The 15479-nt window shown below is 38.2% G+C and overlaps 2 protein-coding genes across 2 annotated transcripts in view; both read right to left on the bottom strand.

Annotated features, from left to right (window-relative positions):
• LOC107723577 (nuclear pore membrane glycoprotein 210-like) overlaps nt 1-7043 on the bottom strand; it is a 33013-nt gene extending 25970 nt beyond the window's left edge. The window contains exons 1-7 of the mRNA XM_016532272.1: nt 6968-7043; nt 6726-6876; nt 5117-5252; nt 3243-3374; nt 3084-3152; nt 2890-2999; nt 2663-2800 (exon numbers count right to left, since the gene is read on the bottom strand). Of these exons, the coding sequence (XP_016387758.1) occupies nt 2663-2800; nt 2890-2999; nt 3084-3087 (252 nt within the window). The 5' untranslated portion in view covers nt 3088-3152; nt 3243-3374; nt 5117-5252; nt 6726-6876; nt 6968-7043. The remainder of the gene's footprint in view (nt 1-2662; nt 2801-2889; nt 3000-3083; nt 3153-3242; nt 3375-5116; nt 5253-6725; nt 6877-6967) is intronic.
• A 3496-nt stretch (nt 7044-10539) lies between these two features.
• Nucleotides 10540-15479, bottom strand: part of LOC107723559 (small conductance calcium-activated potassium channel protein 2-like) — a 66080-nt gene continuing 61140 nt past the window's right edge. Inside the window, exons 8-10 of the mRNA XM_016532246.1 lie at nt 15202-15329; nt 13070-13139; nt 10540-10964 (exon numbers count right to left, since the gene is read on the bottom strand). Of these exons, the coding sequence (XP_016387732.1) occupies nt 10626-10964; nt 13070-13139; nt 15202-15329 (537 nt within the window). The 3' untranslated portion in view covers nt 10540-10625. The remainder of the gene's footprint in view (nt 10965-13069; nt 13140-15201; nt 15330-15479) is intronic.

Raw genomic sequence — 15479 nt, 5'->3', positions numbered from 1 at the left:
TTTTTTGTAGTTGGTCACTAGGTTTGCACACATCTCAGGAGGGATTTTTATCCACTCCTCTTTACAGGCCCCTTTCTAAATCCTTAAGGTTTCTTGGAACTCGAAGTTTCAGCTCCCTCCACAGATTTTCTATAGGATTGAGGTCTGGAGACTGGCTAGGCCACTCCATGACCTTAATGTGCTTCTTCTTGAGCCACTCATTTGTTGCCTTGGCGGTATGTTTCGGGTCATTGTAATCCTTGAAGACTTATCCATGACCCATTTTCAGTCTTCTGGCTGAGGGAAGATTTTTTTTTTTCTTGTCCAAGATTTTACAGTACATGGCCTCGTCCATTTGCCCCTCGATTTGGTGAAGTTGTCCTGTACCCTTAGCAGAAAAACAGCCCCAATTAAGCATAATGTTTCCAACCTCCGTGCTTGACTGTAGGGATGGTGTTCTTGGGGTCATAGTCAGCATTTCTCTCCCTCCAAACACGGTGAGTCGAGTTAATGCCAAAGAGCTCAATTTTGGTCTCATCTGACCACAGCACTTTCTCCCAAGCCTTCTCGGAATCATTTAGATGTTCTTTGGCAAACTTTAATCGAGCCTGTACATGTGCCTTCTTGAGCAGGGGGACCTTGCGGGCGCTGCAGTATTTCAGTCCATTACGGCATAGTGTGTTACCAATGGTTTGCTTGGTGACTGTAGTCCCAACTGCCTTAAGATCATTAACAAGCTCATCTCCCGTGTAGTTCGGGGCTGATCCCTCACCTTTCTCATGATCATCCTTACCCCATGAGGCGAGGGGATCAAATAAATATTTTCCCCACTGTAGCAGAACATGTTGCAGACACAAACTCTAGGTAAATATCACTTTAAGAAGGCTGGGAAATCCCAAACTGATGTAGCTGATGCTAATCAGCTGAATAGCCAGACAAACCACAAAGCAGCACCTCAGCATTCTGAAGGTCTGACAGGAAAATTTACGCCTGCCTAAAGGATGATTTCACTTGGAGGCAGTTTGGCCTTTTTTGTCCCATTAATCTAATGGATGATCCTTCTATGTGAGCACGGATCGACAGAAAGTTGCAGACCGAAACTAATGAGTAACGTTTCCCCTGGAGCTCATCTTACAGAACCATAACACCCCCATGATGACCTGATAAAACTGCCCCCCTCTAAGACGGGTTTCATCTTCTGCCACCACAGTGCCTCCCGCAGATGGAACTCGCTGTCTTTTCCTTTTTAAACAATGGGTTTCCCAACACACCCCATGCATCTCTTTACACTTCACACAGTGTGTGTCCTCATTTCCTGCTCGCTGTCTTATCATACCCCCTCAGATGGGGCTCCCCTCTAGATCTGCAAGCAGCTTGTGCCATTTACTCCAATAAGAATGAACTTCACTTTTATGAAATAACCTACTGCACCCCTCAAACTGAGCAATGAACTGAACAAAACCCCAGAAGTAAGATACTTGACATGTTACCGATGACACTAGTATTGTATAATTAAACCCATGGGCCAACAGGGAACAAAGACCAGCACAAAAATAATTGTTTCAGTAAAACCATTTTATAGGGTTCTGGCAATACAGTAAGCATTGATATTGAGGTCTACATGAAAGTATAACTAGCTCACTGACTAAAAAATAGACCATTCGCTAAGCTTTATTCTCCATAATGACTGCTTGGTCAAACAAGCTTTGCAGAACATCCCCTAGGAATGAACTGGAGATGCATGTCAAAAATGTAAGGAATATTATTATTCCATGGACTGGAATGATGTGAGACATTGTTAAGCATTTTAATCTGCCTTCATTCTTTAATTAATTTGTTAAACTACACAGCAAAGGAATAAAAACTGTGATGTTAATCCACAGCGTGAACATCTCAAGATTTATTAAAAGATAAAAAACGTTTTAAAAAATAATTAAATTGGCCAAAACAACGTAAAAAGTAAAGACTTTTCAGATTTCAAATAAATGATGTTATTTTGAACTTTCTATTCATCAAATAATCCTACAAAAGGCATTCAACAAAAATATTAAGCAGCACTTCTTTTTTCGACACTGATAATAATAAGAAATGTTTCTTGAGCACCAAATCAGTACATCAGAATGATTTGGAGTAATGGCTGCTGAAAATTCAGCTTTGCCTTCACAAGAATACATTATATTTCAAAATATATTGAAGTAGAAAACAGTTATTTTAATTTGTAATAATATTTCACAATATTACAATTTTGCTGTATTTTTGATCAAACAAATGCTTGGTGAGCTTAAGTGACTACTTTCAAAAACATTAAACAATTTTACAGACCCCATATTTTTTTAATATAATACAGTATATATGTGTGTGTGTGCATTCTAATTGCTTAATGCGATGTATTTCCAAGTGAAACAGGATGTTCATCCACATAAAATTTAATTTTATCCATAATGAATTGTTGCATACCAGAATGGAGCCGATTGAATGTGAGTTTTGTAAAGCAATGCCCATATATTTGCCATTTGACTATTTATTAACATTATCCGTAAGTAACATCAGCAGAAATAGAAAGTCATTTCAGAAGAAGAAAAGGCTATTACATTCTAAGGAAAGATTTAAAAAAACAAAAAAAAATTTTCCTGCACCAATTAATTATCAAATCTTAGTGTGTATATATTTGTGAGTGTGTTACCTCAGAGACGATGCTATAAAGTGAGGCCTGTATTAAAGTCTTTCCTTTCATGATGGTCTGAAGGAGATGGCAGGCGGGATCAGACAAAGACTCGAGTGTCACTAACCCCTCAGTCTCCTCCACAACAATCACTACATTCTGCACAGGGTTAAAGTTCAGACATTATGCTCCTGTCAAGAGATGCAGTGAAGCAAACAGTGCATAAACTGATGACTATGAAGCACAACCTGTGACAGGTGAACCACATGGCCCTTGTTGCCATGGATACGAACAGTCAAATAATACTGCCGCCCTGTCTCCAACACCCATCTGTCCTCTTCCTCCTCGATACTCAACGCTGAGACACACAGACAAATGTAACTAAACCTTAATACAGGTGTGTGGTTTAAAATATTTTCTGTGTGTTGTGTGTGTAACTCACTCATATAGCTGGGCTTCACCACATATACAGAAGTGCGAGGGAGTTGGGACGTTATTTCAGGGGGCAGATCTGAATCACAACTGAGCTTGGAATCATAACAATATACTCAAATGCCCCACAACATAATGTTTCAATGAAAAACACAGTTGTGTCGGATACTGTCGTGTGTAACCGTTAGTGTCGCATGACCCAGCTTGAGGGCGGTGACAGTAGCTGTTTCCCGCTCAACAGAGATGATGCCCTTGTATCCGTCCACAACCAGGCTGTATCCCTCCTCAGACAGAGTGACCTCTACAAACAAAAAGGAGAGTGAGCAATTAGATGCAGGTGTTAAAAGTGTAGTATATCTCTCCTGACATATGCCATGATGTGTTTATGAGATGGTATATAATCGGTCTAGAGGTGTGAAAGCATGCGGTTAGGGTGTTATAGTGATAACACGCAGTTTAAAGGCCATTACAGTAGCATGCTGGTAATCTTGAGTGTGTGTTTATGTGAAGAACATGTTGAAGTGACTTGTCAAATGAGATTCTTGCGTTCAATTGGCTTGGAAAGCTGAAAACAGCCCAGAGCTTAACCTTTCCATGATCTTTCCAACAATCCCACAGTGCTTGAATAATAAACACCATACATACATTTTTAACGTTTCTTCTGTCAGTGACAGAGTGTTGAATCCTGAACTATCAAGTCTGACAAAGCATTATAAACAGAAGTGCTTAAGCACAACATTGTATCTAAATCAGTATGTTGTGATAAAAAGACCAGCCTTGCTGGACAGCTTTTATTCTATTTTAAAAGTGAGTGACAAGTGACAAGTGAAGTATGGTGTCCCATACTCGGAATTCGTGCTCTGCATTTATCCCATCCAAGTGCACACACACAGCAGTGAGTAGTGAACACACACACCCAGTGGGCAGCCATTTTTGCTGTGGCACCCAGGGAGCAGTTGGGGCACCTCACTTGTGGTATTGAGGGTGGAAGAGAACACTGTACATTCACTCCCTCCACCTACAATCTCTGCCAATAACAAGACTCAAACCCACAACCTTTGGGTTACAAGTCCAACTCTCTAACCATTAGGCCACGACTGCCCCTCTACATGAACAATTCTGTACATTCACAATTCTGTCTACTGACATTTTCTTTTTCCTTGTATGTGCAAACACACTTGGCAATAAAGCTCTTTCTGATTTCTGATTTTTTTTTTTAAATTGTGACAGCAATACTTTTTGCATGTTTAGGTGTCCAGATAACCAAGATGCAGAACCATTTTTTTTTTTTTTATATTGCTTTATTTCTGGATTTGACACAATAATACCTAAATAATGATTTGTTGAATTGTTATTTTGTTGTTCTTTATGCTTTTTTACAGTCGAGATGGTTGAAAATTGATTTACTATTTATATTGTTTGTTTTGGGATATATCTAATTGTCACACCAAGAACCATAACTATAAACATAACGATAACTATATTAGATAAAGTTATGTTATCTGCTGCATTAAATGGTCAAGCTCTTAAAAGTTGAGTCATCAACTTTTCAAGATCATTTATGTTTCTGAGAGTGATTCCAACAATATAATTTTTCTATGTTGTAATCTTTATAGTTCTAGTATGGACTTCCCTGTTCTTATTGAATTAGAATGATTATTTAAACTTTATAGTTATAGTTATCGTCTTTGATGTGAACGGGCCTTTCTGACATAAGAATGAATGGTTATGAATGGTTGATTAATTAAGAAATACATGAAAAAAATTACTTCACCTGTGAATGCTGTTGAGAGGCCCATCAAATGACCAATATCAGTAAAAAGAAAAAAAAATGCCAGTCAATCAGTTTATTATTGCTATGTCTCTAGTCCCCACTAGACCTCTTATCTAGCTTAACCAGCAAGCTGCCCTTAGTCAAGCATATTCACCATGTTGGTTGATCAGCGCTTTTTGCTAGTTAACAATATGGCTATGTTGCTCCACCAGCTAAACCAGCAGTAAACTAGCATAAACCAGCAGGATGTATATAGATTTTATTTGTACCAGTCTCTCCTTCTTGCTCAGAAGTTTTCCACAGAGTGTATCTGATGGTGGATCCCTGTAGCAGGTATGTATCTCCCGTTGGACTCAGGTGTAGTCTGTCTATCACAAACAAAGTCACACTAGCTGCTTTTACATGCTGAACACCCACCCCATTCACACACACACACACACACACACACACACAAATTAGAATATATTACCATTAACATCATAATATTTGATTGATCAGCAGATAAATTACAAAACAAACAATTTGTACATCTACATATGGTGTGTTTGGGGTCAGTATAAGCTTTATGTTTTTGAGTCTCTTATGCTCAACAAAGGTGCATTTATTTCATTAAAAAATACAGTAAACAGTTATATCATGAGAACTCTCTGAAGATTTTAGCACGGTAATGGATATGACAATGTTAATGTATTTGGTCTTGGCGGAATAGATCTGCTACACTGCAGAATTGCTGCTGCTGTTGGTTATTGCTGTTGTTGTAGATTATTGCTGCTGCAAAGCAAGTACAGGAACTTGCTATTGCCAGTACATACGCCAAAACAGTGCTGTGTGCATATTTAAGACATACTGCTGCTGCACAAATAGCATATAAAATAACCCGTAGCAGATCTATACAGGTGGAGCTGGGGAAGGTGGAGGGTTTCAGAGGAATTCTGAAAGCACGCTGCGAAATGCTCTAGTGAATGCTAACCAGCCATTTAAATGTAAAGCAGCAAGCCAATTGACTGCGTATGCAACATGACCCAATCAGTTTGTGCCAAGTAGTTTAACGCTGTGAATATCATCAGTTTGCGTTAAGGACCCATCAGCCTGCGCCATCTAGAGTTTCATGACAGAACTTAGCATTAATACAGTGAAATATTATTACAATTTATACAACTGTTTTCTATTTTAATATATTTTAAAATGTAATTTATTTCTGTAATAGCAAAGCTGAAGTTTTAGCAGCCATTACTCTAGTCTTCAGTTCAAAAGATCATTCAGGAATCATTCTAATATGCTGATTTGGTGATCAAGTATCATTCCTTATTATTATCAACATTGAAAACAGTTGTGAAAGTGGTTCTCAACCAAGAGGCCAGGGCCCACTAGGGGTCTTCAAAAAAGTTCCAAGGGGGCCACATGATGACTTAAAATGAATATATTATTAATAATAAAATGTATATAAATATATTATAATTATTATTTTATAATATTCTAACATAATTGAAATGCCAAAAAGACTCCTGACTCCTATTGAAAAAGAACTTTTCAATTGTAGTGTATATAGGCTGATATTGGATTTTTAAATTTTGCACACTCATTTTCACCAATTTTAACATTCAATTGACCTGTGCAGTATCATTACCTAATAGAAAAATGTTGTGATATCCAATTTCACTTTGTAGACATCACATTTAAAACTATAACTTATATTTTAACTTTTATTTCTAGCATGCTCCTAATTTTTATTTTTTTTTAGGCAATATAGTATAGATTTTTAATACTGCCCATTAAATGGTTACCATTACCATTACTTATAAAAATAAAATAATTATTGGCGTCTGCCAGAATTTTTATATTCAATAATTCTGCTTGGTGTTGAATATGTTTTCATACCTTATGTTCAGGGTGAAGAAAAGACACTTTTATAAGTGCTGAGCCACTGTGAATCCCATACAGCAAGACACTCTCCCCCCGCTGACCGGCATCCTCTAGAGACAGGATATGAGGTGGGGGAGCGTACCCTGCATCATGGTGACGCACAAACCTACGATAATCACAGAAAACAAGACATGCTGTACATTGATGCATTTTTCCTGTCTCTCTCCCTCTCTCTTCACTTAAAGACCCTTGTTCACCTCACTGCCTGTTTTGCATCAGACTCCTTTGCCAGCCGCCAATTAAATTTCAAGCCAGCCAGACAGCTAAAAGTATTTCCTGTGGATCAGGCCAAGAACAGAGCACAGTCATAACCATCTTAACAAAATAACGTTCTTTTTAGCAGCATCATATGACCCCTTTAAATGGTGTGCACTGCATTTTCATTCGAGCAGTCAGTGAGGCAAAGAGTGAGCTAGCTGAGTGCATTCAGCATTTATTTGTTAATTAAAATGCCGGTTCATTTCATATGGAAAATAGTATCATATTTTATACATTTCATTTGAATTGCCTTCGAAAAATAACCTGTACTGCTGCAACGGTGCCATATGTCCTTCAGTAGAAAGAAAAAGCATGTATATTTATTACTGTCCCATCCTCTTGCTCACCAGGGTCTTGAGCCTGGACCACAGTATGGAGAGGGACAGCCTGGGGGGAGGACAGAGCTGACACCAAGCACTGCTGACTGCAGGAGGAGAGGGGCAGCAGAGCCGGAGGGCTGAGAGCGGAGAGCGGATACACCCTGACAGTCTCAGGCTTAGAGGACACCCTAAAGTCAGGCAGACAGCAACAGAGTCAGACACATGATTGCAAGGCAACACCGTATTGTCTATATTGTTCATTTTCTACATACTTTTCTGCAAATAATTCAGGAATGTGTTTGTTTTTACAGACATTTGTAATGTAAAAAAGTAATTAAAATAAGAACGTCTGCCACTGGCTGATTCTTGACATAATGAGGCTACAAAACTGAAAAAGTTTATGCATCACAGAATCACTATGAAGGACATTTAAGCACAGTTACTTCAAATTATAAAAAACTCATAGCATGTGGAATATGGGAAAGGGGCCTTCATGATGAAGAAGGACTTTGATAATTACACTACCTTTCAAGAGTTTGGGGATAATAATAAAAAATGTTTCTTAAAGCACCAAATCAGCATATTACAGTGATTTCAGAAGGATCATGTGACACTAAACACAGAAGACTGCATCATGATGAAAATGCAGCTTGGCCATCACAGGAATACATAATATTTTACAATATATTCAAATAGAAATTAGTCATTTTAAATTGTAATAATATTTTACATTATTACGGTTTTTACTGTATTTTTGATCAGCTTTGGTGAACATTTGAAACTTCTAAAAACATGTAAAAAATCATACCAACCCCAAACTTTTGAACAGTGGAATGATTTATGTCATAATTTTGATAAAGTGAAGAGGAAATTAAATAGCACATTTGCATCAAGAACATTCTAGAGATCATCTCTGATTCATTTCACAGTGAAAATGGCCATTTAAATAAATAAATAAATAAAATAAAATAAAGTTGTGGGATATTTTTAGTCTCATGTCTCAAGAGCATTCAAAATCAAATGCAATTTAAGTTTTCTGATATACTGTAATAACAGGGCCGTCCTTAGGGGGGTGCAACTGGTGCGGTCACACCGGGCCCCGCGTCAGCTAAGGACGGCCCTGTGTAATAATATCAATTCATTGTAAACTAAACTGCATTCTGAACAGTAGTGCAGGGTAGTGACCCTATGCATGCAAACCAAACTGTTTCCACCCTGGAGATGATGTCACTACAAGATTGTTTGAATTTAGTTGTTAGGCAAGAAGAAATTAACTGATTGAATTAATAACCTTTCAGACATGACGGCACGTAATGGGACAGAATGGTATGTTAAGCCGAGTATGCGCCACAGCCCCTGTCACTCACCATTTGTAGCATCCTCTCTGTGCTGTCAGTGTGATGTTCACAGGCACATGAGTGCTGAGAGGTAACAGCAACTTGGGAACGTTCAGTTTAGTCGACTTACTGAGTGTAATCAATGAGCTCATTAGCAAAATCCCCCAAACTGCTCTCTCTATCGTAGGCATGTTGAAACTGATGCTCTAAACTCGACTACAATACACAACTGAATACTGCTGGTGGCTCAACAACATCATTTTCGAAGCAGGGACACGAGCAGAAACCGCAAACTAGTTAGTCTCAATTTTAAGAGCTCAATTTAGAGTAATGTTTGGCGCTGGTAAACAGCACTGGTCGTTACAATGACACCTGTCGCTGTTGATTTTTGAAAAAAAATGTATGATTTGATTGTCATCACCAGAATCGTGCTCTGTTTTTACAAGACGCTCAACGATTATTTTCAACCTGTTGGCGGTGTTTTCAAAACCAAACATACGTTTTTCTTTAAGTAAAAAAAAAAATAAAAATAATAATGTAATTTTGCGGATTATAAAATCAAGCAGTCGATTATTGTCAATGATCAAATGAATACATTTTAAACATCCTCTAGGTTATTGAATGTAAATGTAAAAAGGTCATTTTCGCATTGTGAACTAAAAGGCTACACTGATGCTGCACCATTTTCACAGACGCAAATCTTGTCAGTCACACAATGATACTCACACACAGACACAGTCATGTATAGATATATACTTTATTAATTCTCTCTGGTAAAATAAAATTACAAAATAATTTCAACCTCAAACGGCACCTCCCCTATAATTAATATTAATAAAATCGTTATTTATACAGCAATAATAATTTCCATGACGAATGAGAAGAAGGCTATCGTATAATTATAATAAATATGAGCTATAACTGCGTTAGTAATTATTAATGGTAAAAAAACGGAGCGATACAAAGCTAAGTTTCAGTAGTAGCATACTGTACAATATTCCAAGCGGATGTACTTCAGTATTCCGGCCACAGGATGTCACTATTAGTCAGTTTTCAAAATGGTCTCTCCATTTAAACGGAGTCGGAAGTAAAATAGACTCTTATTCCAACACCATTATAATAGAAGCAATTCCACTAAGAAAATGACTATAATCACTCATTCTACAGTTATTTCCGTGTGAGCAGCTGTTCCACCTTGATGGGGTGGGTTTTATAACGTATCGAATGGCTTCAGCGTTGCTCTTCGAAATAATGCTTTGCTCAAATGGCTGTGTCGTCTCTTGCAGACTGTAAAAAAATGCTGTCCAGATTTCATAACATTCTCAGCTGTTGATTATTTATACTCTCTCTAATCCCAACCACCCTAGTTCCTTGTTTTGCAACACACACCTCAGTCCATTTCAGTCAACTATAGACGGAGCACTTTGGTAGCAAAGACGGAATCAGAAAAATGTGTGTGTGAGTGAGCGTCCATGCATGTTAACATGTCTGAGTCAGTGTCTTCTAAAATGTATACATTCATGGTAACAGTAGAGTACGTCCGTCTTGTGGACTACATGAAATATGGCAGTTTTGTCATAGGGTTTTTGTGCAAATGTCAGCGTCTCCTTCATCGTGATACTGTATATTCTGTGGCGCTAAGCTGCGTAATGCTCGTAGTTACAGTGCATCATACAGGTGCATCTCAATAAATTAGGCCAAAATCATCACAATTAAAAAAACCAAAGACTTAAACTACTTCAGTCTGTGTGTATTGAATTTATTTAATACACGAGTTTCACAATTTGAGTTGAATTACTGAAATAAATGAACTTTTCCACGACATTCTAATTTATTGAGATGCACCTGTATGTGAATGCGTGTGTATGGTTATGTCATCTCTTCGTTTCGACTAATCCAAGTTCTCTCCACCCCGGAGGGAACTTCCCGCACCAGAGCTCTCAGCAGCTGGAGCTGCTGGTGTTGGGACTGTCCTCGGTGGGCTGAGTCGGGACAGGGACGGAGCCAGAGCCGGAGGGGGGGTTGGCTAGAGGCAGGCTGGCAGCGGTGGGTGAGAGCACAGAGGGCACAGTGGGGCTCAGGACCTTGGCATCACGCTCACGCAATAGTTGAATGAGCGTGGCGTGCTGGGCGCTGAGCGTGGCCGACAAATGAGCGGGCAGAACGTTAAAGCCGGCCGTCAGCTGCTCCACCCGCTGCTCCAGACTTAACATCTGCCTCTCCAGATCCTCACTGCGGTCGTTCAGCTCAGACATCAGCTCATACATGACGCTCTGCATCTATGTGGAGAGAGAATGAGAGCGTAGTTAGACAGAAATACAGTGGTAAAGTAAAGTGAGGCATGCAGAGCAGTCAAAAAGAAAAAGAGTACAAATACTGCACAAGAACAGAAGAAAGATTAAATAGAAGAGCAGCGATAATAAATGGAGCAATAAATACCCAGAGGAAATAAAAATCTCAAATGAGACCTCTTTAAAGTCAACATGGTGTTCACAATCCATTTGCTTTTTAATGTGTTATGTTTCTGAGTAAAACAGGATTTTCACTAATAAAAAGTATTGGATGAAACATGATGGGACTTATCCATCGGGAAATGATTGGGTTGTGAACAGTAGGCGCTATGCACCATAATGGAGTAAAAACAAGTAGATATTTGGCTGTTGGTTAGCATTATTCAATAGTGACAAGAAAAGCAGAGGAAGAGTAAGTTATTATATTTTTATGAACGATTATGATGACAATAATTTCTACATGCACTGATGCACTGTTCGTAATAGGTCCAGGAATGTGCATTAAGTAAACAAGGTCAATTTTGATCTCATCTTGACTTTAATATCTCCGTTGCTTTGGCTAGACAGCCAAATCAAATTAAACAGAGATTAAATGGAGACTTTTGCTTGAGTTTTCAGCTTCTTCAATTTTTCTTGAGAAAAAGACTAAATCTCCCTGTTTTTCCTTTTGAGTTTCTCAATGAGAAACTATGCTCAAAGTGTGAAATCATCTAAACTATGAAATTCATATAAATTTTCTAGTTCTATGCAAGTGTATGTCAATAGTCTCTTTGTGTTTATTCTCAGGAAGTTTAAGAGAAACATCTGAGACAAAGTTGAAACTTGAATGAAATGTAACTAAGATCTCCAACAGGTCTCCTAAGCATTGAAAGGGTACCATCCGAGCAATAAAATGGTCCTCTGTGTAAGAAGAACAGGTAAAATAACTTACAGTAGTCTAGTAGTCTTAGTCTTAATGACTATTTTTGGATTGCTTGTACAATAAAAATGTCTAAATTCAAGTTAATATTCAAGATAAAGTTACTTGAGAAGTAACAATTTGAGACAATATTACTTGATTTCAAAGAACATATCTTGAATGAAGTTTATTTTTCTTGTTTCATTGGCAAATATTTTGGCTTTAAGCACAAGTCTAGTAAAAGTTAGTGAGGTTTATGCTAAAAAAAAAAGGGGGGGAAAATTAATAGAAAATGTTTAAAAATTGCCACTCGGGCAAGAAATATGAGAAGCAAAGCTGCATAAGATATTAACACTGGTTTTCAGTGAACATGTCCCAAATAAATTTACCTTCCTTTATGGATCTTTACATATTATTAATGGGAAGACAAAAATCCTAAGAAAATGTTTTTTGCTGTGAAGTTAAATAAACAATTGTAAATTGTTAAATAAAAAACATTCAGAGAAAAAAATGCTTCAAAAGTGGGCAGAGAAAGCATGCAATAAAATGTACCTTAAGCGACCCAAATGAATTGATTTTCATACAAAGCACAAAATAAAAAATAAAAATAAAGGTCAGCTCACAACATGTACACTGTACTGAAAATGGTGCACAGTCTAGGAACACACAACAACTCACTCTCACATAAAAGAAATAAAAACACTAGTTACATTCAGAAAAAAAACGCCCAAACGCACACAGTCATCAAGAAAAATATCTTGAATTGCACACGTTTTCTGTCATTCTTTAACTTCCTGTCTCTCTCCCCTCCCACCCTCTCCCTCTCCTCGTCTCCTCGCTCCCACTGTCATCCCTGCTTTAACATTTGTTCAGGTTGCTAGGAGACACAAAGCCACAGAAACAAAACGGGTCAGCATGGAAACAGTTGAATGCTGAGATATATTTGGGAAAGCAGAGGTATGTGTGTCACCGGGCATTTTGTGTTGCAGTAGATGTGCTTGCAGCCCTTGGGTGTTATAAAGTGTGTGTGTGTGGGCATGGTAAAATTGCAGAAAAGGGAACACAATGTCACTGAAAGTGTGTGTGGGTGTCTACTGTTTCCTATCAGATGTAACGTGCATATGCGTGCATGGGCTCTGATGTGCGACCATGTCTGTGATTTGTGTTGATGTGTGTGCATGTACAGTAGTCTTACCTTTGATAAGTCCACCAGAGTATTGGCTTGATCACTGAGTTTTCTCTGCTCCATTTTAACACTTCGCAATCTACAAAAACAGGGACAAACACAAGCACACACACACACACACACACAACCCATTAGACCTCCTTCTAATCTCTCTAGCACCAACAGCCCTCAATTGTGAACCTCAAATAGCTAATTAACTTAATCATCTTGTTTTCTTTATTTGTTTGTTGTTGATGAGAATCCCCCAAGATGAATATGCAATTACGGTGTAAATCCTAAAAGCATTAGACTTAAAAGGATTGCATAAGTGTGGGATTTCTTTAAAAGACAGCCTTCGTTTTGAAAGGAGCCCTTAAAATCGGCGGACAGGGCCACGACAAAACAGTGACAGGAGGATTAGAGTTTTTAAAATGATGAGTATGTGTGTGGTGTGGTGGGCACCCACACAGAGGATAGCATTAGCATCAGAAAGCTAACAGTCAAAGAAGCTGATACAGTAGTCACAGTTTGGCCAAACAGACAATCAAAAATAGGGAAACATAGTCACTATAGTAGTGTAACGACAATCTGAAAAGCCAGAGGGACATGTTATTACCAAATTGGATGGGCTTATGGATATTAATTAGGTGCCGTAACATTTGCTCAGCAGTTCTAACTGATTTGCTAAAAGACAAGCTAGCTGTAGCCATATAAACATTAGCGCTCGCTTATTCGTCCACACTCCAAAAAATGCTGGGTTGTTTCAACCCAACTTTGGGTGAAATATGGACTATCCCAGCTGTTGGGTTAAATTTTTTAATTACATTTTTAACCCAAAAGTTGGGTTAGTCCATATTTGACCTAAAGTTGGGTTGAAACAACCCGGCATTTGCAGTCCACCACCAAAGCAACCGCTTGGCAGAGGCTCGTTTGGTTTTAAAGGGATAGTTCATCCAAAAATGAAAATTACCCCATGATTTACTCACCCTCAAGCCATTCTAGGTGTATATGACATTCTTCTTTCAGACGAATACAATCGGAGTTATATTAAATAATGTCCAGGCTAATCCATGCTTTATAATGTGAGTGGATGGTAGCCCAAAATTTGAAGTCCAAAAAATTGCACCCATCCATTATAAAAGAAGTCCACATGGCTCCGGGGGGTTAATAATAATTTTTCTTACACAAACGCATCGCTTCGCTTCAGAAGGCCTTTAGCCTGGACATTATTTAATATAACTCCGATTGTATTCGTCTGAAAGAAGAATGTCATATACACCTAGAATGGCTTGAGGGTGAGTAAATCATGGGGTAATTTTCATTTTTGGGTGAACTATCCCTTTAAAGGGAAAGTTTACCCAAAAATAAAGCAGTCATACAAGTTTGGGGTGACATGAGGATGATTAAATGATGACTTCATTTTTGGGTGAACAATCCCTTTAAAGCTGATTATATATAATCTAAACCAAAGGACAATAACATTATGTTTATTATAAGTGTGCACTGCAGTCTGTCGCTTTAAATGCTCTGATTGGATGTTTTTATTAATGATTATTAAAACGTATTCATTATAGTTATCGTTGTTTGTGTGAATGGCTCTTTACAATGGGTGCTACATGCATGATCTGCGGGATCAAATTCTGCTCATAAGGCCTGAAAACACCAAAATATAAAGAATTTGGTATTTGGATGATACAAAAAACTGAATTACATCATAAATCTCAAGTTAAAGTTTCACAGTTTCAAGATGTAGTCCAAATAAACAGGTCTGAAGAGATTAATGGTACAGAAAACACACTTTATCCCACTTGAATGTAAATGAAAAAAGCTTGATGAAGCTTGATAAATTAGCACATACAGCTATTAGAAAAAGCTGCCACCTTCAGATACCTTCAGTTTGTGAAGATATTTGTCATGTTCTTCCTCAGATACCGTGTCAGAGGACAGGCCAGAAATGCCAACTACCACTCAGCCCAAATGCGAAGCACTTCAAATGCTTTTTGTGTGATTTTAGCTTACATTGCTAAAGTTCACTTTGCACTTTTGTTGTTTATTGGTCCAATGTGTGTGATCAATGTGAGAATATAAAGTGCCTAGTTGAGAGTTTGAGTAAATTGGTTGTGTAAAGCTGTGTGTCTGTGATGGGAGGTTGTTTTTCTCACTGGTGAATGGCTTGGAGGAACTTCCTCTGATGCTTGCGTACGCGGGAGTGGTCAATTTTCTTCATCAGTTTGGTGTGCTTGTATATCAGCCAAGTCTCTCGTAGAACATTCGCTGCTGCGTTCTTTATCTGAGGGGACATGTCACCATAACAACAATATTAGCAACAGGAAAAGCATCTCAGGAGAAAGTTATCACAGCTCTGATTCGCCAATACACGCGCACAACCCCAAACGTCTGCCAAATTAAAGGTCCTCTTGGGAGATATTCCAGAGTGACC

Source organism: Sinocyclocheilus rhinocerous, unplaced genomic scaffold, assembly GCF_001515625.1.
Source record: "Sinocyclocheilus rhinocerous isolate Xijiao unplaced genomic scaffold, SAMN03320098_v1.1 scaffold241, whole genome shotgun sequence".
NCBI lineage: Eukaryota > Metazoa > Chordata > Actinopteri > Cypriniformes > Cyprinidae > Sinocyclocheilus > Sinocyclocheilus rhinocerous.
This window is presented reverse-complemented; position numbering and strand designations above follow the sequence as displayed.